Source organism: Gambusia affinis, linkage group LG01 (assembly GCF_019740435.1).
Source record: "Gambusia affinis linkage group LG01, SWU_Gaff_1.0, whole genome shotgun sequence".
In the NCBI taxonomy this organism is placed as follows: Eukaryota; Metazoa; Chordata; class Actinopteri; order Cyprinodontiformes; family Poeciliidae; genus Gambusia; species Gambusia affinis.
Genome location: NC_057868.1, coordinates 34479461 through 34506598, shown reverse-complemented (window position 1 = coordinate 34506598; position 27138 = coordinate 34479461). Strand labels below are relative to the sequence as shown.

The window sequence follows — 27138 nt, the reverse complement described above, 5'->3', positions numbered from 1 at the left end:
TCACAGCTGCTACACATTCCTCCGATTAAGCTCGTTTGGATCCAATGTCATTCTCTGACCTTGACTCAGTTTTTTAAGCTCCTGGTTTTCAATGTTCTTTGCTCGTTCCTCTTATTTCTCTGCTTCATGTGAGTTTCTCTTACAAGTTCTGCTTGTTTTGTTATTAAATTCCTCTGCTCTGCACTTGGGTTCTTATTAACCATAAAACATGACAACTACTCACCACAAGGTCATAATTTATTAGTAGGGTTGAACATATTAATAGGGCAACATTTCTCAACAATGGTACACGTAACCTCCATCTTCCACTTTTTATTAGCTTACATCTCAGTGTTAACTAAAGAATAGATGTTGTGAACAAACACAAAGACAAGGTTACAAATTGTCTTTCAAAAGATGCTCAAACTGGAAATATCTCTTCGCACACAAAGTGATACTTAGTATATTTAATATGAGAACATTAATCAGTTCCAAATGTATTAAACTTTGTAATGAAATGGTATAGAACAAGCAAATAGGACTAGATGTCTAAATGGAGGATTTGCAGGATGTAACCAAACCTTAAACAACAGATATCTAACAATGGTCCGCAATCTTAAATCATAATATGCTGCCAGTTTTCTTCCTGCCAAGATAAACATGTAACAGCGCTACAAATGTTGATTTTTATTGGGTAATCCATATTATATATATATAAAAAAATAATAAAACAGAAAAGCCACTTTAGCTGCAAGAATTGAATAATTATCTTTGACTTGTTAGTTTAAAACCACTTTTCTCAGTATTGATTTTTCAAAGGGTTTTAACAACATTTTCAAGGATGGCTTCCAATATCCGCCGTGTCTGGATGAGCCGCTACATGAACTTGGAAGATACACAACAAGCGACAAGAGCTGAACTGAACCCCCTCCAAACATCCAAACTGCTCAACTACTGATATTTGACGGATTTACACCACAAAAAAATAAAATTCAAAATGCATTCAAAGTCTCTTGATTTGAATAACAGCTTTAAGTTTTGACAGCATTGTGTTGCGTACTTTTGTATCAGTTTTAGGAAATGAACTTGTTTTTGTTGTTATTAATCTGTATTACTTTATATTTTTTTGTTGTTTTCATGACGTAAAAAGGGACTTCAGACTATTGTTTTAGATTTAATGGGGGTTTTAGTGAGGAGCTGTCAAGTGTTTCCAACCACCTTGTTCTTTCTCTTCTATTTAAAGCTTGTAAGGATGACTGGAGACTGGAAGACTACACTATTTATTGATATGAAAAGAAAAGTATTATTAATATGCATCGTTTTTACTATCTGACATATTGAAATACTTAATTATAGGGAATGGAACAAATATTTACGTTTTTCCAACAATAGAAATAATTGCTTTTATTAAAAATACTTTTGAAATGCTTCTGAAAATATTCCAACTGTTGACGTTTTGTCCTTGCCTTGCCTTCCCTTCCCTTCCCACTGTCTCCTTTTATCAGATTTTTTTTTTCTCTGAAAGCTTTGCCCTCAGCAGGGCTGTGCCAGCCTTCTTCTATAAATCTCTCCATCTGACCCTCCCGTTGGTATTTGCTTTTCATAACCTCGTCTTGTACAGGAGAACAACCATGAGGACCGCCACTGGGACTATTGTGATTTTATCGTTTGCTTTTTTAGCAACAGGTAAAAAGAAATAATAGATTAATTGACATTTTTTTTTAACTCATTACCGTGCGTCCGTCTGTCTTTTAGTGTTTTCACATTAAATAGCTCTAATTTTTCATGGACTAAATAAACAGCTCAAGAGGCACAGGAGTGTTCCGCTCCGCTGGAGTACCCGCACACCCGACTGAAATTCACATCTAGACAGACGTTCAGGAGCGGGGAGAAGGTTTACTACCGCTGCGCCGAGGACTTCACTCCATCCAAAGGGAGCAGATCTGTGGAGTGTCAGAATGGAAAGTGGAGCCGACTGACTCTAAAATGCGAAAGTAAGAGAGACAAATAATCAGGCTTTGCCTTTCTTTTTATTTATTTATTTATTTATTTATTTATTTATTTATTTATTTATTTATTTATTTAACGAATTAACAGGATTAAATGCTTATTAAAATAAATAAAATGAGATTTTGTACCAATTTTATAAGATCTTTCACGCCCTCTGCTGAGCATAAGGGGAAACGTTCTTTTTTTGTTTTGTCTCTTAACAGCCAATTAATTTTTTTTTTGTCTTATTCAGTGGATTAGAATATTATAGAAACGTTCATTCATTTCAGCAACTTGCTTCACGAAGTGAAATACACTATGTGTAGTAACTACACACAGGCTGATGTTTTCAAGCATTTATTTCCATTAATTTGAATGATTCTCTGCTAACAGCCGATGAAAACAAGTTTAACGTTAGAATAATAATAATAATAAAAAAATAAATTATATATATATATATATATATATATATATATATATATATATATATATATATATATATATATATATATATATATATATATATATATATATATATAAATATGGGCTTATTGAAAAACGCAATACTTGCTTAAACATTATGTTTAAAAGGTAACCTTAATCTGAATATTTAGCCTTAGGTTGAGTATGGCTAACCAACTTCCATATTATGTTTAGACGATTGAAACAAAAATACTTACCTTCCCATGTAGTTTACATGATGCTCTTAGCAAGGTATGATATTTTCCTTTCTTTAAGAATGGAATGAGAACACAAATTATTTTTTGATAAATTTGGAAGTGTGGCATGTCTTATATTTAGCCTTCTTTTCTCTGATACCCGTAAAATTTATTTTACTTTCAGCAAGTGAAGTTGGGATTTAAAATCCCAATAAAATAGATTAAATTTTATCATTGTAACATTGAACAAAACTTTCAAGGATTCTAAATACTTTAGGGAAACTCCAACATTATAAAAACAAATCTCTGTGGAAGACAACATAATATACTGCAATGCTCATTTAGACATCATCAACCAATTCCCTTTTGGTAAGTTCATTGGTGTTATGAATTAGATTTCTATTTGTGCCTAACTCAATCTTGTGATTTCCATCCTCACCTTTTCATTGTTCCTCATATCTACTTCTGACAGAGATAACATGTGGCAACGCCGGAGATCTCCCCAATGGACACTTCCACTATGAAGGTCAAACGTATGTTGGGGAGAAAGTTTATGCCAAATGCAACGAGGGGTAAGCTTTGCCTGAAACAAATTTTTTTAAAGACATGTAAACATTATTGTGTCCATTGAACTGCATCTCCATGCTTACAGATACATGCTGAAGGGAAGGAACTACATGATATGCAAGAGGTCTGGATGGACTGGTGAATTCCCATCATGTGAAGGTAGGCGACTGTGTGTTTAAACTGCAAGATTATAAAGTGACGCTCTGCAATTGCAACAGGATGTAAAGCAACTCTGTATGGGCGGGAATTCTGACACTGATCAACTGAAGTTTTAATATGACAAGAAGTGACATCAGCTCATCTAATCCCCTAATTGTTTAGTGCATACTTTCCATCTTTGTAAGAGCTTATTAGTTATGAGATCATTTCTGATTTAATCGTACATATGTCTTGTGCTGATTAAGGTGTGTTACTGAAGAGGTCATAATACCACTATTTTCACCACACTCATTTCTCATCTAAAATCACCAGTTATCATTAAAAACTAAAAACACAAACCTATAAAACAAAATGCCTTAAAAATATTCACATTAATCCATTTTGCCATGTTACAACCACTCACTTCAATATATTTTAATAAGGTCTCATGTGATATACCAGCACAATGTGACACATAACTGTGAAGTAGAAGATAATAGATACATGGTTTAGTTTTTTTTAGTTTTTTTTAAATAAAAATCTGAAAAGTATGAAGTGCATTTGGATTCACCCCCACTTATTCTGACTCCCATAAATAAAATCCAGTGGCACCAATTGCTTGATTGCAGCTACACATTAACCCAAACCCACCATTGCCATGGTGACGCATGGTGACAGCAAATTATCAGCAATTTATGTTTTTTGCAGGGTTAGAGTTGAGATGAAGATATTTGGAGCTAAATAAAGGGAAATCTTTGAAGAAAACCTTTTAAAAACTCTAGTTGACGATTATAAATGTTGGGTTATGTTACAAAGATAAATGAATAAGATTATCATCTTTCCATGGCTGGAAGAGACATACCTGATGTCGAACTGCTGAGATACACCCCACATGGTTCATTAATCAGTCATAGGACGGGTCTTGTTACGTCATATATATTTAACATGTTAAAAACACAATTTTCTTTAATAAAAACTTCCATGCTTCCTTCTTTGCTGAAATTAATTACCGGTTCAGTTGTCTCGCCAGAGAAAGAAATCACATGCTCCAGTCCAGTGGTGAACAACTCAGTGAAGAGTGGCAGAGAGGTTTCAGTTCACCATGTTGGAGACACCATAAACATCACCTGTAGCACTGGTTTCCAGTTGGATGGAGCACAGCAGCTCACCTGTGGGTCCGACGGCCAGTGGCAGCCGAAACTCCCTCAGTGTTTTCTGTCCCCTGATAAAAGGCCTGGTAAGCACATAAGATATTTCTTAGCTAGTCATATATTTTTTTTTATTTTATTTTTGTAATTGTCCATCATCTATCCCCTTTTTTCTGAAAGATTTAATGCCACAGTTTATCTTGGGGAAAAAGAAAGTACATTTTTAAATTCTTGTGTTTTTATAGAGACATAGTATAAATGAAATGGTTTTTACCACAATCCAAATTCGCTTCAATCTAATCTCAAGTGTACAAAAACATTATTTCCCACTGTCATTATTTCTTTTTATTGTACGCAGGTACACTGTACATCAAATTGAATTTATCATTGTAAGATCAGTGTGTCAGCCCACCCTTTATATCTATACTAGCTTCAACTCTTCTGGAAAGTCTTTCCATAAGGTTGAGGAATGTGTTTATGGGACCATTTTTCTAGAAGTGTGTTAGGTCAATAGGGCCTTATTCCCAGTTTCAATTTAATTAATCTTCATTGAGGTCAAGACTTTGTGCTGGCCACACCAAACTTACCCCTCTATGTCCTTAAAGAGCGATTCATTCTCTGACTGTTTCCACAAAGTTGAGCGATGATGATGTCCAAAATGTCTCGGAATGCTGAAGTTTTAGGCGTTCCTTTTCCTGATAATAAGGTGCCAAACCCAATTCCTGGCAGGCAGCTCCACACCATAATCCCTTCTGTCCCAACCTTACTGTTGACACAGAGGAGTCAGGAAAGTCCTGTTCTGGCAAGTGATGAATCCATACTTATCCGCTGGATTATCAGATAAACATGACTTGTCGTTCTTAGAACATGTCTGCTGCTTTAGAGTCCAGTGGTGACATATTTTACACTATTGCCTCCAACATTTTGTATTTTGTTACGCAAGACTTGGTGCAGCTGAACACCCTCAACATGAAACTTTCTATGCACTGTGCTGGATTTAATCTGGAGGTCTGACTCTGCAGAAAATTGGGGAGCGCTGCTCATTGTACATCTCAGCATCTGCTGCTCCAGCTCTGAGATTTTACAAGGCCCATCACTTTGTGAATGAATTGCTGCCACTCCCAATTGCTTCTACTTTGTCATATTACCACTAACAGTTGTCTGTGAAATATGCAGCGGAAGGGAAATTTGATGGATGGGCTTACTGCAGGGGTGGATTTTTATCAAAGTACAATGCTGGAATTCACTGAGCTCCTGACCCAATCTTTCAGAAACGTATGTAGCAGCATGGTATACACTGGTAGCTTTGGAAGTGAATTACACAATCTGAATGTATGAAAACAATATTTTGAGAATAGAGCGACCAACTGGTGGACTTTTACTGCATGCGATACAAAAAACCTGACATGGATTTTTGTGAATGCAGGAAATTGTGGATTAAATGCAGTTGATATTAACTTGGCTTTATTTGACATTATCATCACCTTCAACTGTTTTCATATAAATCTGACTTGGATTTTACTCTAAAATACTTCGGTATACAGAGTTGTATATGGTTTACTCAATGATTCCTGAATGATCCAAACCTGGTCCTCTGGAACCACCGTCCTGCATATCTCCCTGCTGCTGCACATCTGACTTAATGCTGCCAATAGATGCATGCTAATATGGTAAATTAAGTCACTTATGCTTGGGACCCCTGCTGTAGTAGCAGAACAAGCCCACATCATGAATCCATAATGTGGATACCAAATGCTAGACAGTTGGTATTTGTGCGGTTTTTGCCTGACATCTCTCCTTGGTTTCATGTGCCAACGAAAATAGTTACAGAATAAGTTAATAAAAAACAGTACATTTTATTTTGAGAAGCCTCCTTATTGTTCTTTCTGAAGCTGCTGTCCTTTGTAATTTAACATTTAATATTCTTTCCAAGGTCTTCCAAAACGTCTGCTTTTATAGATGATCACTTTTCCATCCACTGTATTTTCATTCACTTGATTTTTAAACGGTCACACTGGTAAAGACTAGATCAGGTTTTGTTTTGTGCAGTACGTTAGATGATTAACCCCCCACCCCCATGACATAAACTTTTCCCCTCTTTTTGAAATACACAGCAGGTGGATGTGATGCACCACTTATTGTCAGCAGCTCCAACGCCAACCTTGCAGACAAGTACATCACTATGACCTCGTTTTCTTCTGGCGACAAAGTCTACTACAGCTGTGATGTGGGATATACTCCAGTGGGTGGCAGCAGGATTCGCACATGTGACAATGGAAAATGGACGCCTCTGAAGCTAAAATGTGAACGTAGGAAAGTTTACATTTAACATCCAAGCCATTTTTCCCCAAGTCTTATGTATGCTTCCACAATACTTAAAGTACTAAATAATCAGGTAAAGCTGTGAAAGAGAGAGTGACAATTCAAACGTTTGACATGTTCCTAAAGACTTGAATAATTCTGGTTTTTGAAATTCATGAAAGTATTTATAACTGTTTGGGAGAAAAAAGTAACTGAATATTTACAAAGTATTTCAGTTTGCAAATTTGTGCTTATGATTTATAAATCCGAAGCTTCTACATTTTTAAGAATCATTTTGTTGCTGGTTTACTACTTGATTGACAGAAATAAGCTCTTAAATTTTGAACCTTGTCTTCTGGAAAAAACAAAAACAATCAGCAAGATTGTCATGAGCCAAAGAGGTTATCGAACTTGTAAAATCAGACAAACGCACATTTCTAGTTGTTGTATTGGGTTAAATCTGAAGAAGTTCATTCATTCACCCTCCGTAACATTACTGTATCGTTCTGTGTCTAAAGGAAAGCTGTGTGGCCACGCTGGAGTCATTTCAAACGGACAGTTCGTCTACACAGGCGTAGAGTTTGGAGATACAGCCACAGCTGAGTGTGATGAGGGGTGAGACAAACAGCCCCTGCAATATGATGTTTCCTTATCTCCCATTGTATTGTAGGAATTGACTTTTTGATTGATCTCTCACCAGGTTTATACTCGTAGGTCGGGCCACCAGGCACTGCCTGAGCAACGGCTGGGACGGTCGTCCTCCTGTCTGTGAAGGTGAGGTCTGCTAACTCGCTTGCCCATTTGGTACCTGTGCATTTGCTAATACATGGAGTCATCTCAGAACTCTTGCACACCCTGCAGCTGTCGAGTGCCAAGAGCCAACAGAGACGAATGCTCAGAGGAGAAATTTCCAGGAGCCGCCATACACATTCAGGAATGTGATTCTCTATGGGTGCCAAGTGGGAAGCCTGGTGGGATCGAGGGAGATATGGTGCACCAAGAATGGGACATGGAGCTCACCTCCTCCACAATGCAAAGGTCTTTAGTCATGCCACAGAGTTTTAGGCAACTTTCTGCACCTTATGCCCCGTTCCTTATAACTAAAATTACAAAATCTCTATTGTTTTCACAGTTATACAATGTCGGTCACCAAATATTCCCAACGCCTTCTGGATTAACTCTCACAAGAAAACGTATCGCCCTATGGAGACCATCAGTTCATTTAAATGCCAGTATGGCTATAATTTTACTGGACCAACACACATCACCTGTGGCAGCGAGGGCCAATGGTTGCAGACGCTTCCAAAATGTCTTCCCAGTAAGTACTCTCTGTGGTATGAGAAACTAATATGCATTAAATATAGTCCAGCATAACTAAACTGAACATTTTGTTAATATAATCTGAAAAAGTGAAACTGATGTTGATTAATTACACACAGACTAATATGTTTTATACATTTATTTATGTAAACTTTGAAGTATAGCTAATAAGCCCAATTTTTAGACCAAGATTACCAATGTGAAGAAAACGTTTAAGTCCCACTGAATGAATTATTGCATCAACAGAGAAGCATGAACATGGCCAGTCTGTTGTTCTGCTGAGGTTTTAAGAAAGTCCAGGTGACTTTAATAAGGGCCTTCTACCTGTTTGCATCATTGGCTTTGGCGTGTCATCTTCCTCTTAATATTCATATTAAAGTAAATCTGAGAATCTAGATATTGGATGTTAATTAGAAGTACACCACATGTAACAAAACAAAGATGACATCTTGATATATAGCTCTGTGTGTAATCAATCTACCCATTTGTCTCTTCACTTTACAAATATAGTATTTTCTTTTTCATATATTCTAGCTTATTGAGATGCAGCGTTACTACAACATGTGTTGGAACATTTTTCAGTAACGCCTTCACTTTTGTTTTATATTTCAGGACAGTGGAGGGGCTAATCTGCTGCCAAAAGTTTGATCTTATAATATTTAATCCAATTTCCATACACTCATTTATCAATACCTTTAACATAATTACTGTCAAAATCAACCGTTAGTAATGCACTGTTTAATATTTTTGCTCCTGTGTACAACCATTACAAAGACATTAAATACCTTGCAAAGGAAGCTGAAGTACAGTATGTTTATTTTTAATAAGTGTCTTGGGCAGTAACAAGTGTAAACCTGTTTGATTCCCATCTGTACAAAGTTGTTTTTTTCCATCTTTTTTTCTCCAAACTGCTGATAATGTATCATTTCTATAGACTAAACGGTGAGTGAGCATCTTATGAACAAACAAGCTACAAGGAAAAAAAAAAAAAAGGAACACAAATTGCATTCATTTAAAAAGACAATACAAAAACCAGACATTTCTTTACATGAGCAATAACATTTCAAGTGCAAATATCATTATCAAACTCCAATACATCATAGCAAACTATTGCTTTAAAGGCAACACCTCAATAAAAACCAACAACAACAATAACAGGATACAGGAAAGAAGCTCTTTCTGGTAGGAAGAGAGGGTGCATGTGGGTCACATGAGCTCACCAAAATAAGAGAATATTCTGTCTGATGTATAAGTGAATCGTGTATAGAAAGAATTATAAACTGATATAAGAGGTCTGACCCAACAATACCCTCAGATTTGACAGTGAGGGCATATTCCCTTTGTTTAATCCAGTATGGTCCATGGGATGTAGTGTCCTAACAAACTAAATTTTATTTACAGAAATGGGAAAAAATACATACATACAGGAGGGCAAGTTTTCTTTCTCTTTATGAATGTCCAGGTCAGTGGATTTTTAGGGTCACGTGTTGACTAACCATTCGTTCGTTGCTCCTCGGTTGTTTAAAGTGATACTGACTGAAGGGCATTGCCTCCTACATCTTGGGCTAAACTTTTCCCACTGGGAGGAGCTCATGAAGTGCCTGGTCATAAAAGAGTGACATTTACCCCAAACTCAGCACACCAATTAATCTGTCAAAAGGTGATTTATTTTTTTTTTTAGAGGTGACAATGATGTTTTTGTACACAGGATTCCCACGCAATCTGGAAAAACATCTGGAATTGAACGAAAATATTTGTCAGGTCTAAAAATGTGTATTTTCAGACTTTATCCCCCATCAATTTGACAGCGGTATTCAACTCAGTATGTTTATTCATCCATACTTTTTTCTTTTTCAGGCAACAGCAATTTTGTGTTTATACTTTAGATTGGACCAACAAAGAATTTAAAAATTTGGAACAATGAGTCTGGAAAAGTTTTGGCATTTTGAGATAAAAATGTGCAGGAATCCTGAGTCCAATACCAGACAAACCTTTTCTTTTTGTAAAATCTCATGTAAAAGGCAAATGAGAATATTTCCTCACACAGTAATTCTGGCTGAATACAAGCCAGAAGTGTTAGATTTTCTCTACACTTAAATTATTTTACCCTGTTTAGTCACTCTTAAAATTTGTTTCACTGTACAAACCAAATTATTACTTCTTTTACATTTAGCTATTTTTACTTTTTTGAATTTTTTTTAAATTTACGCCTAAATAATTTCTGCCTATGACAAATTGATGATAATAGTATTAATAGATGATTAATAGTCTCAACAAGACCACAGCCCAAAACACATTTTGCAAATTTCCATGTGGGTCGCAACTGAGCGGAACCATTTTTTCTTTTCTTTTTTCATTGCACTTTAATAAAAGAAAACAGAAGGGACGGTCGGTTCCAAATCTAGTGCAGGAAACTACTCGAGCTGCCCGGTCTGAGCGGTCTTTGGAAGAGCTGTCTTCATTGGGACAGGACACAGTTGGGGGTGTTGAGTGTCTTTGGATTTGAGACTAGTGGGACCAAAGAGGAGGAGAAGCAACTGGATCTGGGAAGAAGTGTACTGGACCTATAAATCAGGATTAAAGATTTCAACCCTCGTCTAGATTAATCTCACTATTTACAAGACCCAAAACAAAAACAAAATAATCCTTAAATCCACAGACGAGTAATTAGAGATTATCAATGTAATGCTTGTAAAAAAAACAAAACAGAATTATTATGGATTCTGAGCTTCCCTTTTTTAAACCCTACAGAATATTAGTATGAAGAGTACATGAGAAAGACAATGAGACTGAAGAATTAAAGTGACCTTTTTAAAAAGAAGCAGCAAACATAATGTCCCACAGAGACATTACTCTCACTCTCTGAAACATGTTTCCACCAGACATCACATCATCCCATCTCTCACAATCATTTATCTCCCGAATGTCCGCTGGGTTCCGTGGAATGACAAACCACACCTGTGTTTGCTTTGTAGATGGTTTGGAACAAAAAAGAAATAAAAACGACCAGAAGAAATAACCCGGAGGTTGGGAAACACGGGTGCAATCTAAACAAATGGAGCAAAACACGGTTGAACTGTTTTAACAGTTGGAAAAAGGCTCTAAGAGCTCAAAAATACAGCCGGGCTTCAAAGGAGCTGGAAAACTCAGGATTTAAGCGACCGCTCCTCCTCGAGGACGGCGCTCAGACACCAACGATGGCACCAGAGTTACACAACACTTTTACACAACACAAACAGTCACACTTAATAGTAGGAACTGGAGCAAACACAATAACAAGCTCTATCAGGCTCAAACCGCACACACAAAACAACACTCCTACTGTCTGAAAGAAGCCTTTTTTTTTTTCTTTTCTTATACGTGGTTCCATTGCACAACACAACAGAAACCACTCACATACTCAACATTCCCACTAAATGCTAGAGCGCAGGAATACAGACCTGGAGACAGACAGAATAAACCTAAAGAGCAAACGGGGTTACGACATGTCGGGCATTTCTCAGGTCTGTTGAGTGAAGTGTCTCGTAGGGTTTGTGTTAAGACGTCCTGGAAGAGTTGTGGCCTAAAAAGAGGCAGGGAATGTCGGGAGAGGAGCAGGGAGAAGGCGTGGGCCAGTGGGGTGGGTGTTGCAATCCGGTACCTCTCTGCAGCTGCAGGCTTTTACTTGTATGGCCGCAGGAACGCTGACACTTTGCTGCTTATGAGACGGATGAAGGAGCGTGGAAGCATCTCATTGGACTCCCGAGTGGTGTACTTAAAGTAGTGGTTTGGGTTGGCCAGCACATCAAAAAGAGTCTTAATCAGTTTTTTATCCTGCAGAAAACAAACAAACAACAACAACAACAAAAAAACAATCAGGTGTCAAACATAATTTCTGCATTAATCAATTAAAAACTCCCTCAAAATTGACCAGTTCTTTAGAAAAGTGTTGATACTCTGAGTATTTTTCAAATTTTGTCACATTACAAGCACAGGACTTTGTTTTGTGAAGTGGCAGGAACATGAAAATCATTTTTACAAAAACACAGCTGAAAAGTGTAGAATGTGTGTACTTCCAACCCCCCTTTACTCTGAATACCCTGAATAAAATTCACTGCAAATTACTAATTTAGTAAATGTGATCCTCTTAAGTGCAGTTTATGCGTGGTGGAAACCTAACATGTTACCTCACTCTGTCCACACCATCTACATGGTGAAGCATGGTGGTGGCAACATGATGCTGTGGGAATCATATGCCTTTCTTTAGCAGGAGCAGCAAAGCTCCTCAAGAGTTTACATAAAGATGAACAAAGCTACATACAGGACAAGGCTTGAAGAAGACCTGCAGAGATACAGCCAGGGCTGCAGCTCTATAATTCACATCAAAGCACAATCATGTGTTTTAATGGCCCAGTCAAAGGCCACGAATAAATCCAGTTGAGAATTTGCAGTAAAGACTCGCGTACACTTTTCATCCAAACTGGCTGAGCCATTTTGCAGAGAAGAATGGCTTCAAATTTCACTCTCTAGGTGTGCTGGTAGAGACACATACAATCTGAATGTATGAAATGTATGAGGTGTGTCTCTATGGTTACTATGGTTACCGATGAAAGGTATTTTCTACAAAACACGGATTTTCAGATTTGTATTTTTTAAAAATTGAAAATAATTCATCATTTTCTTTCCACTCTACTATGAGTATGTCTAAGACATAAAACGTTAATAAAATACAATAATGTTTGCGGTAGCAATGTAAACAAAAGTGAAAAAAATAAAATAAAATCAAGGGAGTGTGACTCCTCCCAAAAGACACTTTAGACAAATTACACAACTAGTATGACAATGCTAACAAAAATTTTCCGTATTATTCAACTTAGCTCATGTTCACAGACAGCAGATTTGTTTGGGATTAAAACCCTGCTAATAAAAACTCACAGCTCAACTGAATCATCCTTAATCTGACTGCATCACGTACAAACAAATGACTAACTCGTAAAAAATGGCACAGACCTTCAGGATTTCTTGATGGTTTTCCGAGGCGTAGAGTCTTCCATCTCGCACAATATCTTCTACAAGCTGCTCATAGTCCTCTGAAAACAAAACAAGCAACACAATAGATCATCAATGCAACCCATAATGCATTTAGCTGTTTAAATAATATAATCCAGAGGCAGTTCCCCTCAAGGCAGAGGCTCCTTTTAACTCATGTTACCATTGTCTGCTGGGACGTTTCAGATCATTTATTGTGATAAAAACTACACTGAATCATAAAAAGTATGTCATGGATTAACACTGTATTTGGTTTCACTGCTGTATATTTCCACAGGTTAACATCTCCATTTTAGAAATCAATATGTACATATAAGATGTTAACCAATCACAACACTGCGAGTATAAAAAAAATTATTTGTGCCACTTCAGAATTAACCAAAGGATTTTTGGATTTGTCTTTATGCCCTGGATCCTGTGAGCTGTGCAGTGGGACTGATCATCTGCAGAAGCCAATGCTGGAATCTGAATCTCTTTCAGCCGAGATGCGAGAGTTAAAGTAATTTAAAACATTTAATAAGTAAAGTAGCTGAGTTGATGCTATTTTAATACTTCACTGCCCATAAAAGCAAGACAAAAACTCAAAAGCTGGAGAACGTAAAGAAAAAAGTTAATTATTCTGTGCAAACTTGCAAATTGTATTTTTCCATTTTCTAACAATATAAAACACAATCTCTGGTTGAGATAGAGGAGGACTGAGTTAACTCAGTTTAAATTATTCATACATCTGGCAGATTAGACTTAAAATTACTGAAACCAACTGAGAAGTTTGTTTCTGACAGGAAATGAGACCGGTATATCTGAAAAATTATAACATGTAAAATATGTTTCTTAGTGATATTTTAAAAAGTTGGCAATATCTATTTAAATCCTTCTCAATCAGTGGAAAAGTCATTATTGGCATTACTGCAATGAAGCCGTTATGATAAGCTTTAGCTGACTTTGAACATATTTACTCTGGTATGTTGACAATTTATCGTTGGCAATGAGCTCATAATCTTTGAAGTCAGAAAGCCTCCTTGCCATCACCCTAATCTTTAACTCTCTCCACAGATTCACTATTAGATCCAGTCTGGACTCTCACTGTGTTACTATTATTATTATTGTTACTTCCAGTCAGAAAAAAGACATGTTGACCAAACAAAAAATTACTTTAAGCCCTAATTTTCCAAGGGCTAAGGATGATTTTGGATTTAACTGTATGTGATGTTTTGCAGAAGTAACTGTCTACTAAGGTGAACTAGGACGCTACATACCATCATAGGTAACATAAGGAATCTGGAAACCTCTGGCGTTGTTGCTCTCATTAGACTTGAAGTTTATCCACAGACGTCTGGAGCGAGCTGTGAAGGCGATGGGCCGCTCGTATGTCTGACAGGTCTCGTAGGTGGTGATGGATGTCGCTGACCCTTGCACAAGCACAAATAATCCTTCCTCATATTATTTATGCCCTCTATTAACTCTAATGAACCCAGAGAGAGAGAGAAAACTCACAGTTCTTCCTCATGACCAGAACATCGCCGCACTCATCCTCTGAGGGCAGGAAGATCTCCGGCACCACGATCAGGATCTTGCGCTTGCTTGGTGGGTTGATATTCCAAATGCACTCCACGTTAGCAGGGTAGTTACCAGGATAGTTAGGTGACTCAATATAACCCATTAGCTCGCCCATCTCACCACCACATTGCCTGTCTAGACAGACAAAAGCAGGCCAGGTTAGACTGTAGCTCTTGTAAATAATATTAATAACAATAATAAAAAAAAAAAACATATGAAGATTTTCGGTGTTAATGTTCCAATTCACTTTTGCATTGCGAGATGCTTGTGGCCCCATCAAAGTCAGTGGTGGTGTTTCCCGGACAGGTGATGCAGTAATTCTGCCTGAACTCTGTCTGATAGGTCCCCACTGGGCAGCGAATACAGCGGTGGACGGTGGTGTTGTAGTAATGACCTGCAAAACACTGGACTGCAGGGTGGAGTTAAGAAAAACATTCATTCTGATCAAATGAGTTTAATTAACTTCATTTATGCACAGAAATTGTTTCTATTTTCTTGCATTACCGTTTGAAAATTGAGTTGCAACGTAAATAATGTAAATATTAGTGCTTTCAATCGATTAAAAAATTTATCAGATTGATCACAATTAATCACTATGTGTAACTTTCTAAGCTTGAAGTGCAAATATGGAAGTTGTTTAAGAAAGTGATATATTGTCTCAAACAAAACATGTCTGGGGATTCTCAGTTTTCCAGGTGTTTATTAATGACTTTGTTAATATAGCATTTGACACTGTAATGACACTTAATGATGTTTTCATAACTGTTGCTACTTGTTTCACTTGAGATAAGAGTTAATATTAATGACACTGTAATGACATGTAATTAACAGCTTAATAAAGCTTAATGAACTCTTTATTGTTGGTCCTACTTTTTCGCTTTATTTCAGGTAGGAGGAAATATTAATTACTGTTTTGATAAAACATTTGACAGTGTAATAACACTTATTGACATTATGACTACTATTGTGACATATTTATGACATATGATGATTCTTGGTTAATGTCAAGTTGTCATAACAAAGACATTTTGAATAATGTCAACTTTGTATTAAAAACTGACATCATGATTTACTGAATTACACTTTGTGACAACTGTAATAAATATTCATGAAGACTTACTCATGGTCATGACAGGTGTTATATCATGTTTATGACAGTGTCATGTCAGTCTTATTCACACCCCGTCAAACAAAGTGTTACCGGAGGAAGCATCTGCAGTGATGTCATCCACACATCATCTTTCAGATTTAGGCCAGAAATCCTACACTTAAAAAGATTACAGCATCTTCTCCAACATTTATTTTATCTTCAGAAGGCTACATGAATGCATGCTATATTTTTAACAATTTCAACTGTTGGAATTGTGTGTATTCTTTTACTTTCGCTTCACCATTACGAACTACTTTGTTTCATGAAATCTCGAGAAAAATGTCACGTTATCAGTTTGCGGCTGTACACAGTGCACTTAATGTAACTCTTTCACAAGTACTTCTGCAAACTACTGTACCACTAGTTTACGAAGCTCATCTCAGGGAATGGCAGGCTAGGAGGGATGTAATTAATGTTTCACTGAAGCAGTGATTCAGTGAAATCAAATATTTGAGATATTTTTCAAAACAAATCTGACCTTTGACTTCACAGTCATGAAAGGAGCTGGCACCTTCCCGCTTCGTGCTCAGGCCTCCACCGCAGGGGAAACAAAGTGTCCTTCCCAGATCTGGCTGGTAGGTGCCCTGAGGACACGGCTGGCAGGGCTTGAAGCCATCGCTGGAGAAGTAACCAGTTGGACACTGGCCTGCATTTGATTTAAGGATCACAGAACATGGTTATTAGAACATTTCCATGAGCTGCATGAAACGAGATGGATGCTCAGTTATTTCACCTGCACAAGAGGAGATGGTTCGTGCTCCAACAGCCCCATGTCCATCGCTGCCAGGGCAAAGGTCACAGGCCAGCTGGCCCTCTTTCTCCTGGAAAGTCCCAGGTGGACACTGGACACAGCGCTCCTGTCCCCCATGGTAGTAGGACCCTGGTAGGCACATAACTGGGAAAAAAACATCAAAAAGTAGCACAGGTGAGAGATGAGTCAGCATTAAAAAAAATTAACTGAGTTTGCTAGTTCAGCCTTACCACATCTGCCATTGACCCGCTCCCAGCCTGGGGCACAGTGGTCCTGAATGGGTGCAACCTGAGGAAGCTTTTGGGCCACTTCATACTCCAAACCAGCAACCCGGATCAGAAAGCGCTCTTGGTTGATGGACTTCTTCAGAGCCTTGATATACGTTTTCACCTGCTTCTCCATGCGCTGCCGCAAACAGCTGAGGTTGCAGCTTCCTGATCAGTGAAAAACTTCGATTAAAAAACGTTTTGTGACTCAGAGTAATGATGAACCGTGTTGTCTGGACAACAGGATCGACATAGAGTGGTGGTGAGATGACTTACCTGTCGTGTCTCCAGGTTTGACTTCAGCTTCCAGCTCCAAAGTGATGCGTGTTACTCCTTTGTTAGAGGGATTGCGAGCATGTCGCCCTTTAGCTTTCTTGGAGGAGTCACATGTAAGGTTAACAAATGTTACCTGGCAGTTGCTGCAAGGCTGCCCCCCTCCTGCAAAGACAACGTTATTGAAAACCACAAGGAAGCGCTGCACACCATTTAAGTTTAAGTTCAATCAGTTAATTCTGACACTTTTAACAACTTTATCACAAAAGGACTAGAGGCAAAGCATCTTCTATCTGGAATCTAATACATTTCTTTTTTTTTCTAAACAATCTAGGTTTTCCATCTTTTATAAATGATATTCACTGTGAAAGAGAGATGATATTGGCTGCTGCAGTTCCTGTTCTTCCCTCGTCGGGTGACCTGCTATGCAGATTCCTCCAGTAACACTGAAACACTGGTCAACATATATTTTTTTCTCAAGAATACATCTTGCTGTACGTTTTGCATAATTACCTCAACTTAACTGAGACAACCTCATACTGGAGCAGTCCTCTAAGGACCAGTCCATACACACACAGATATCTTGGAAAACTAAAACCATTTAATGCACTTTGGCCTTTCATCTAGCTAAAAACTCTGACCAAAGGGGATTTGAAAATCCTCTGTTGTTGTGTTTGAATGTGTACATGGGAAAATGGAGATTTAGGGTCCAGCGCCTTACAATCTGCGACAAATAATGCACCAATTAATCCACATACTTGCTTCGACATGATTCCAAATCGACATTTAAAAGTCGTCCAACCTGTACATCTGGTGCGCGTGGATCAACACTTTTCTTAAACCAATTTTTGTGTACATTTAATTTTTTAAATGAAATGGTTGAGACATTCATTTTTCAAGAAGAACCGATTACATGTACAAAGCATCAGGCTCTTCAGAAACTCCTTTAGGAACAAAAAACTGTTATAATTGTGAACATAATCACAAGACAAACTAAATGTAATACTGATGCACAATAAGTTATTTTACCGCACTTTAATTTTAAGCCATATATGATTTAAGATGCTACAGATATGATCAGTATTTTAGCATCCAACTGAGACTCTTGTGTCACTCGGCTTGGTAAAATTTTAATCTTGAACCATCAGCGAAGAACAACAGACATTAATGAAGACTGACCTGGTCCCAGTGTCCGTCCCCTTTCCTCGGTCTTGCCTGTCAGCTTTGGATGCAGGTGACATTTGGCATTTTTAATCTTGAAAGAAGCCTTCTGTTTCACTGGAGACGCCAAAGTCTCTACAGACAAACACAGCCTGGTGGGTGGAAGGACACTGAAGCATCATGCTGCTACCAGCAATCAGACGGAAACCTGTGTTGCTATAGTTCATGATGTGGGTTTGATTTTAAATAAAAACCAACAGACAACAAACCTACGCAGCCTTGAATGATGCTGGAATTGATCCTTGCAGGGGGCTTGCCCGTGAAAATCGGGATGCCGCAGCTGACTGAGTAGCTGTTATTTGTCCCTGAAAGAGAGTGTGCCAGAGCAAAAACTGTTGATCAAATGTCTCCAGTTTGCTGTTTTGTGTTTGTACCCTGACTCGGTGTGATATGTATACCTGCCAGATAGTAGGCTTTGGAAGCACAGGTAAGAGAACAGCTCTCCTTTTTGCCCGTCCTGCTGCACGTCAAGGTAGCCTTCGGTGCCACAAGTCCAGGAGGACATTTCACCAGTTCTATAAGAGAGAAAGCTAACAGGTAAATGTCCAAAACTGCACAACAGCTGCTGCAGTTGCAGCTACAATTATCTGACACCCACAAGATATCAGATTATCAGCAAAATGCACAATTATTGAGGCAATTGCAATAAACAAATTACACAACAATCACTTAATTAGCCAAAAGAACTCATAATACAAGGATTGCATTCAAATTCAAGACGAGATCATACATTTAGTGAATATTTGCAAATTCAGTGCCCAGAAGTGAATACTTCATAAGAACAGGCACTCGTAAATCACTCCACACTCAGAGACGAAGATAGAGCAAATCACAGGCTTCCTTAGTTACATCATTGAGATAAAACACTTCAAACGCCTGAACTGCGGAAGGTAGCATTTCATTGGATGTTAGAAAGATAAAAAGTCAAGAGAATTGTGCAAAAGAAAAAAAAAACAACAGAAAATGGATTATTGTCTTTCACAAACACAAACAAGGAACAGATACAAAAAATGGCAAAGGCCCTGGATTTTTCTACATATTCAGTTAGCGTAGTTGACAAATTTCACTGTTATATGAGCAGTGGGTGCACCACCTGGTGGCAGAAAGAGGAAGCCATCAGTGCCACCAGATTCCAGAAGAAGCAGGTGGTCAAAAACCTTTCAATGACCTGCAGAAAGACTTGGCAGTAGCATGCACTGAAGGCTCAGCTTGCATTAGTCAAAAGGCTGCTGCTATGTGCAGCAATAAGTCAAACTCAATGGAAGGAAGTGAATGCTTAAAAAACAACACCCTGCCTACAGTGAAGCATGGTGTTGGCTCAGTGATGCTCTGAGGCTGCTTCATGTGACACTGGAAACCTGAAGTATGAGGAAGAAAAAGCAAATGTGTGGTTGCATGAAACATCCTAGAAAACAGAGTGGCCATCAGAGCTTCCTGACTTAAACTCTTTCAAAAATGTAAGATGTAGATGGTGTTTGAAAAAGCACAGAGGAATACATTTCAATTTCAGATATTGAACCCTGAGTTATGGAACAATAGATTTCAGGAACGCTGCTGAAGGTCATATCTGCCGATGGATCACATTTAAAGCAGGTGTCAACAGCAAAAGTTGAGTAACTTAGAAATAACAATAGACATTAAAAGTGTCTCTCTGCATTCAGTTTGGAGAAACCACTCATAATATCAGTTGTGTCAAACTTTTCAAACCAGTAGCTTGGCTATTTTGTTGGGATTGAGCAATTTTAGGTAAAACAGTAGCCACACACCCACTCCTAAAGAAGCCACTAGGGGGCACTGTTGTCACATACCAATGCAATCCTTCTTGTTCCAGTGAAGCTTGTATCCAGACGGACAGGTACACTCATAGCTCCCCAGAGTGTTGATGCAGCCGTATTTACAGCCTCCACGATTGATACTGCACTCATCAATATCTGTGAAAAGACGCAGTGACAGAAACGTTTTATGAACAAGCATGACAGATTTGACCTAATAGGCACAACTGATTTTAAAAGAGCAGAGTTAAAATAATGATAAAGGAAGTATTAGGAAATAATATCATGAGAGCAGTAGATCTTGTAGAAAGTAAGGCTTTCTCCAGTTGTAAAGAGCTTTTCTATGATTGCTTCAGTTCTCCTTGTTGGTTTTGGATGCATGGAAGATTAATGTGTTTGCCTGTAAACAGAAGTGAATTCTTGTTTTGATGTCACCCACATTCAATTTCATGGTCAGAAGTTTTCGGGCTCTTTGGGGAGGAAGACGTGTGGTAAGCAGTAAATTATAATCACCTTTTCAAACACATGCTGAGCTAAAACCGCAAAAAGCACCCGGGATCCAGATGGAGTCTGGCTGCATTCAGACAGAGAATTGGCTCACAGGGTTAAGCCGAGCTCTTTAAGCGGGCCGCGGACAAGTGGCGCACACATAAGGAGGAAACAGATGTAGATAATAGCCGTGATTGATGATCTGGCTTGCTGATATGAAAAGCTCTTTCTTGTCTCGTTTAATTATTTACTGTGACAAGATAAAAACAGCCTGCGTTGCTGCTTCACTCTCTGAAGAAGATGATGACTTCATCAACAGGCAGAGCTGCTTGAAAACGTTGTGAGGGATGTGCTGTTCATCCTTCGCATCAAAGCACTCAATTTAAAGGACAAAGACCTTTAATGGATATCTGATGGAACAGGAGCTCATCTGCCAGACTTCTTTTATCCTCAAATGCTGCCTTCTAACATTTCGCCAGATCTCTGTGCATGTTCATCAGTGCTGAGACAAGCCAAGGGAAGAAAAATCCCCGAATTAAAAAGAAAGATATAATGACATTCAGACACCCAAGCGTCAGAAATAGGAGTAGGTGAGTTCATCAGAATGTCACTGAATTTAAATTTCAATAGGTTTTCCTGTGTGTTTTTATTAAAAACCTCAAGAACTTAAAATGTGTTTTTAAAAACCAAACATCCTAATCAAAACCTAAGCACTTTTCTTATTAACAGTGCTTTGCAAATCACAAACTGTTACGTTACAACCACGTGTGACTTCATCTCAGTATAAATACTGTAAAAGTTTTATACTGGGAAAAACATTAATGAACAATTACCATAATAAAGACCAAGGAACACACTCGACAGGACAGGGATTATAATATGGAAAGGTTTTAAGCAGGATTACCAGCACTCAAATCTTTTGTTGGTCTTACTGAGCACTGTTTAATCCATCATTTAAAAACTGGTAAGCGTACAGAAAAACTGCAAACAAAACAAGAGACGGTTATCCACCTAAGCTGACAGGCAGGGGCAAAGAGAGCGTTAATCAGAGAAGAAGCCATGAGGTTAATCGTAACTCTGAAAGGAGCCAGAGATATCAGGTGGGAGTCTGTCCACAGGACAGCTATTAGTTGTGCTCTTGGTAAGTCCCCTACAAAGGGCTGGGGAGCAGAAAGCCTCCATAAGAATCCCCATTAAAAGTTTGCCACAAGCCTTATAGGAGTCACAACAAACATGTGCAAGAAGCTGTTCAAATCAGATAAGAGCTAAGCTGAGCATTTTGGACAACATTCAAAGCTGAATGTGTGTCAGGAAACGAACACTGCACATCAACTTTGACACACACTATCCACTGCAAGCTGCTGGTGGCAGCGCCATGCTGTGGGGATGCTTTTCTTCAGAAAGCAATGATTGAACAAGGCAATACTGGCGGAAAATCTATTGGATTACAGATTATATACAGCAATTGGAGGATTTAGATCAAAGGATAATTATAAAAGTCAAAATTCAGACTTAAATTCAGTTAAGAATGTGAGGCGAAGCTTAAAAATGTGTTCAATCTGTCTGAGCTTGAACTATTGTGCAAAGGGAAACTTGTTGACAGAAGGCCACTGACCTAATTGGCTTCGTTAAAGGCAGCTACTGTCAAACACAGATCGCCGCTCTCCTGTACAGCCGTATTCCAGCTCACAACTTACAAAGGAAATAACATAACCTTAGTTGTGCAGAAGAATGGGAGAAGTATAACTGGGAGCACCATAAATCTCAGGGGTTATCTAACAGTTGTGACAGCAGTGCTGAAAAGCGAGGGGAAATCATTCATCAACTGCTCACTCAACAATAGTATGGAGAGCCATTTACTTGAGACCATTTTTACTCCTCTCAGCAGCCCAGCGGGCCCCGATTGCCGTCCGTCAGGTGAGAAAAAGCCTCGCAAATCCAATTCAAGGGCATTTATTCCCGGAGCTGACAGCTAATACAGCTTCACGTCTGAGGAACGGATCTCTTGAACCTAATAAACTTGAAAACATGGATCCAGCGTTGTGTGCGAACGCAGAGAAAACTTTTTCTCATCGCAAGGCAAACTCTTGAAAATCTAAACTTTAAACAACATGACCTCTATGTTTTTGAAGTATTTCTGTCTTCTTTCTTTTTTTTTATCTGAATGGACAATTTTTGGGGTGATTTAAATGAATTCAATAAATACAACAATCTATTAGTAAAACTGTTCAGTGAAACAAAATAATTAGAAGAAATCAGTGCAAAGGAATGTATATTTAACATACTTGGTGAATACATATGAGGACATCAAGTTTTAACAATGTGATGTATTAGTGATGTCAGCTTTCTAAGACAATAAATTGTCCTGTGAAGGGTAATAGCCAGGTGAGATAAAAGAGCTACAAACCGTTTCAATTCGGTTTGTAGCTCCCTGGCAGGCAGTTTTCAACTCACAGATGTAGAGCTAGATGCCATTTACTTTATGGATTTTCTGTCATCCGGGTTTCCTGTCAATACTTAGGATGTTAAGTCATCAGACTGTATTATGTGACAAGTTCTGCAACATGCAAAAGTTTGCAAGGGATAAAATGTGCTAAAACTCAGTGTGTGAATGAGGCTCTGTGTTTTTGTCTTTAAATGTACCGTAACCTGGGAAGCAGATTGTATTTTAGATGAGGTGGCGAGATCTTTGCATCAAATTGTCGTGTTCTGTGTTTTCCTGTGTTTATTTTTGAAGTTTCCTGTGTGTCTGAGTCTCCGTGTTGTCCTGTCTCCCCTTGATTAGCCCCAGGTGTGTCTCGTTCCCTGATTACCCTCTTGTGTATTTAGCGTCACCTGTGTGTGTCTGTGTTCGTCGGATCCTTGTCTGCGTCTACGTCTTGCTACGTCTGAGTTCAGTCTGTGTACGTAAGTGTATGTCGAGTCCTCGTATCGCCTGTTGCTACCTGTAGTGAGCTTCAGCCTTCCACTCAGCAGTGCTGCCAGGTCTGTGGACTGTTTTCTGTTTGGTTTTTCTCATTAAACTCCTCATCTCACATCATCTGGGTCTGCTGCGTTTGCCTCACCACCACCACAACACCATTTCATGACAGAAGGATCCGACCCAAGCTGAACGGTGAGGCACGCAATTACCATCATGGACCCAGAGGAAATAAAAGAATTAACGGAGACCATACGCGAGTATGAGGCTGCCATGTCCAAGCCGTACGCTGCTACAAGACGGCTTGGATTCGCCATCCGTTTGGGTCTGCTGCTGGACTTCTGGGTTCCACGTTTTCCGCTTCCTGAGCTGGTGGCATTGCAGAGGGAGGCAGAGTGGGAGCGTGAGGCAGCGTATGCTGTCATGGCTGGAGAACCGCTGCCTCCCAGACCCAAGACTCTGTCCTCCCGATCCACCACCCCCGTTCCGTCGTCTGAAGAGCCAGCAGCAGACCCTCCGCAGCCGGAGCCGCCAGCAGCGCTTCCGCGGCCGGAGCCGCCAGCAGACCCTCCGCAGCCGGAGCCGCAAGCAACACTTCCGCCACCCGAGCCCGTTCCTGCCGCCGCTCCAGCGGCTGCCGGCTCCCGTTCCTGCCGCCCAGCGGCGCACCCGCCCGTTCCTGCCGCTGCCAGCCGCAGCGCGCGAGCCCGTTCCTGCCGCCGCTCCAGCCGGGCGCACCGAGCCGTTCCTGCCGCCGCTCCAGCCAGCGGCGCACCAGGCTCCGTTCCTGGCGCCCGCTCCAGCAGCGCGCACTCCGTTCCTGCCGCCCGCTCAGCCCGGCGCACCGAGACTCCTAGTGCTTCCCCCGAGACTCCTAGTGCTTCCCCCGAGACTCCTAGTGCTTCCCCCGAGACTCCTAGTGCTTCCCCCTAGTGCTTCCCGACACTCCTCGTGCTTCCCCCGAGACTCCTAGTGCTTCCCCCGAGACTCCTAGTGCTTCCCCCGAGACTCCTAGTGCTTCCCCCGAGACTCCTAGTGCTTCCCCCGAGACTCCTAGTGCTTCCCCCGAGACTCCTAGTGCTTCCCCCGAGACTCCGAGTGCTTCCCCCGAGACTCCTAGTGCTTCCCCCCAGACACCTAGTGCTACCCCAGAGACACCCAGTGCTGCTCACGCCGCCGTGCAGGCCCCAGAGACTCCTTGTGCTCCTGTCGCCGCCTGCGGCGGCCCCAGAGACTCCTTGTGCTCCTGTCGCCGCCTGCGGCGGCCCCAGAGACTCCTTGTGCTCCTCACGCCGCCTGCGGCCCCAGAGACTCCTTGTGCTCCTCGTCACGCCTCGCGGCCCCAGAGACTCCTTGTGCTCCTCGTCGCGCCCCGTGCGGCCTAGAGACTCCTCGCGACGGCCGCCGGACAGCCTCCGTGGTTCCCGCCTCTGCGCCATGGGACGCCGGACCGCCTCCGTGGTTCCCGCCTCCTGTGCCGCGGACGGCCGCCGGACCGCCTCCGTGGTTCCCGCCTCCTGCGCCGCGGACGGCCGCCGGACCGCCTCTGTGTTCCTGCCTTCCTGTGCCTCCGCCCACTCCGTTGGGTTAGTTTCTTTTTGTTTTGGACTCTTGGCCTCCCTGTGCCTCCGCCCACCCGGTTGGGTTGGTTTTTTGTTGTTTATGGACTCTGGACCCCCCATCCAGCTCCCCTCCGCCCACCCTCGTTGGGTTTCCCGTTTTTGGGCGTCTGGGAGCCGCCCGTTAAGGGGGGGGTACTGTCGTGTTCTGTGTTTTCCTGTGTTTATTTTTGAAGTTTCCTGTGTGTCTGAGTCTCCGTGTTGTCCTGTCTCCCCTTGATTAGCCCCAGGTGTGTCTCGTTCCCTGATTACCCTCTTGTGTATTTAGCGTCACCTGTGTGTGTCTGTGTTCGTCGGATCCTTGTCTGCGTCTACGTCTTGCTACGTCTGAGTTCAGTCTGTGTACGTAAGTGTATGTCGAGTCCTCGTATCGCCTGTTGCTACCTGTAGTGAGCTTCAGCCTTCCACTCAGCAGTGCTGCCAGGTCTGTGGACTGTGTTTTGTGTTTTTTCGGTTCCATTAAACTCCTCATCTCACATCATCTGGGTCTGCTGCGTTTGCCTCACCACCACCACAACACCATTTCATGACACAAATTGCTTGGAGCGTTGCCAACCCTTTGTAAGATTGACAAGGATATAACTCGGACATGAGGGTGGCATGACCAGTTCTGCTTCAGAGTATCTGATAACCACTGGCTACATGTCATGACTAAACTGTCACTGGTGTAAAAAATGTTCCTCCAAGAACTCACAACTACCCAGATTTCTGATGCCACAACAAAAAGAATCCAAAGAATCTCTACAAATTTTCTGCATAAGCAAAACAGTTAGGGAACAGCCGCCCACCATCCTGGGTAATCATTCTTAGTGAACCCCAGATAATCTCGGCAAACTCTACAAAGGATCATCTATTCTCTTAACTGAATGTTAATTTCAGACTGCAGTATTACTCTGGTGTAAAGAAGGTTTTCCTATTTGCATATGCTGACATAAAGGCATGGGACGACACTGTCAGGACTGAAGATTGTTTTGAAGACTTACATTCATTTGGTTGTAAACCAGTGCATTAAAAAAGTATTAGGAAGGAAAGTTAAGGAAAATGTGTTGATTTCATAAGATTGAGGTATTCATAAAACACAACTTAACTGCAAGCTGTAAATGCAACCCTGATGTGATGGAAAATGAGAGATACCATCAAAAATAGTTAAAATGCATCGACAGTGGATGGCAAGTGTTTCAATCATACGAGTGTTTTCAAAAAGGTTGGGTAAAATGTAATGTGAAGTTATGTATAAAGCTTATAAAAATACTTAATACCCTGTGCGAATCGTTTTTTGTTTTTCTCTATTAGACATGAAAGGATTAGAAAAAGGTTGTTTGGGATCAAGACAGAGGATGTCAGACAGGAGATTTGCCCCCCCAGACAGACATGTTGGCTCACCTCCACAGTGGGCCAGGCCGTACAAGATGTAGCCTTTATTACAGAGACACTGGAAGCTGCCAGCGGAGTTGACACAGAAGTGGTCGCAGGCGCGGTCGAAAGAGCATTCATCAATATCTGCAAAGACAAAAACACAAAGCAATTAAAAGTGATTCAAAGCAGGTGAATCTGGATCTTCTGCCGTTCCACCTTCATATCATATCTTCTGTTCATGAAGCTGAACCTGACAAACTTCTCCCTTTTCTACACTTTAGGCATGCCATTGATGAATCAGTGTGTCAATCCAGCATCAAATTAAAGTTGAAACTGCTTTAATGTCATATCATTTTTACCATTGTAGACTACAATGCAGCTTTCTGTGGTTTCTGTTTTTCTGATTTCCCTTTTCCACAGCCAGAAATGCATCTTCCTGTCTGTCAGTAGGCTCTCATAAGCCTGCATGCCATTAGGACTTCTGATGAAGTTCTTCTTTAATGTCAGTGTCAGTCTTTGCCAAACTCAGGCAGCACATGCTGGGAGAAAATAGGGGTTTGCAACAACTTTCCGTGACGTCTAATTGGCTTGTTTATTAAAGTTTCCCAGGATTTTCCCAGGAATATCATGCTTTC

The 27138-nt window shown here is 40.3% G+C and overlaps 2 protein-coding genes across 4 annotated transcripts in view; one reads left to right on the top strand and one right to left on the bottom strand.

Moving 5' to 3' along the window:
- Nucleotides 1–1511: 1511 nt before the first annotated feature.
- LOC122838540 (complement receptor type 1-like) lies at nt 1512–8898 on the top strand. Of its 2 annotated transcripts, none has more exons than XM_044129265.1 (11): nt 1512–1665; nt 1782–1973; nt 3100–3199; nt 3280–3353; nt 4363–4569; nt 6595–6789; nt 7300–7396; nt 7482–7555; nt 7643–7819; nt 7914–8099; nt 8714–8898. In XM_044129265.1, the coding sequence occupies exons 1-11, from the start codon at nt 1611–1613 to the stop codon at nt 8728–8730; spliced, it is 1374 nt and encodes a 457-aa protein (XP_043985200.1). In that variant the 5' UTR covers nt 1512–1610; the 3' UTR covers nt 8731–8898. The 2 variants fall into 2 exon arrangements, with proteins under 2 accessions (XP_043985200.1, XP_043985193.1); XM_044129258.1 differs by having other exon boundaries at nt 4351–4569.
- Nucleotides 8899–8900: 2 nt separating this feature from the next.
- The window catches only part of scube3 (signal peptide, CUB domain, EGF-like 3), a 107837-nt gene continuing 89599 nt past the window's right edge, over nt 8901–27138 (bottom strand). For both annotated transcript variants that reach the window (XM_044129239.1, XM_044129247.1), the window contains 14 exons: nt 26531–26647; nt 20156–20278; nt 18746–18862; nt 18557–18652; nt 18306–18422; nt 17130–17291; nt 16818–17021; nt 16570–16731; nt 16315–16482; nt 14934–15095; nt 14624–14821; nt 14386–14538; nt 13091–13170; nt 8901–11914 (listed from right to left, as the gene is read on the bottom strand). In XM_044129239.1, coding sequence (XP_043985174.1) covers nt 11762–11914; nt 13091–13170; nt 14386–14538; nt 14624–14821; nt 14934–15095; nt 16315–16482; nt 16570–16731; nt 16818–17021; nt 17130–17291; nt 18306–18422; nt 18557–18652; nt 18746–18862; nt 20156–20278; nt 26531–26647 — 2012 coding nt within the window. In that variant the 3' untranslated portion in view covers nt 8901–11761. The remainder of the gene's footprint in view (nt 11915–13090; nt 13171–14385; nt 14539–14623; nt 14822–14933; nt 15096–16314; nt 16483–16569; nt 16732–16817; nt 17022–17129; nt 17292–18305; nt 18423–18556; nt 18653–18745; nt 18863–20155; nt 20279–26530; nt 26648–27138) is intronic.

Coding starts and splice junctions, on each gene's coding strand:
- LOC122838540 (XM_044129258.1), top strand. CDS start 1,611: ATGAGGACCGCCACTGGGACTATTGTGATTTTATCGTTTGCTTTTTTA. Junction 6,790..7,299: donor TCTGAAGCTAAAATGTGAAC/GTAGGAAAGTTT, acceptor CTGTGTCTAAAG/GAAAGCTGTGTGGCCACGCT. Junction 7,397..7,481: donor ACAGCTGAGTGTGATGAGGG/GTGAGACAAACA, acceptor ATCTCTCACCAG/GTTTATACTCGTAGGTCGGG.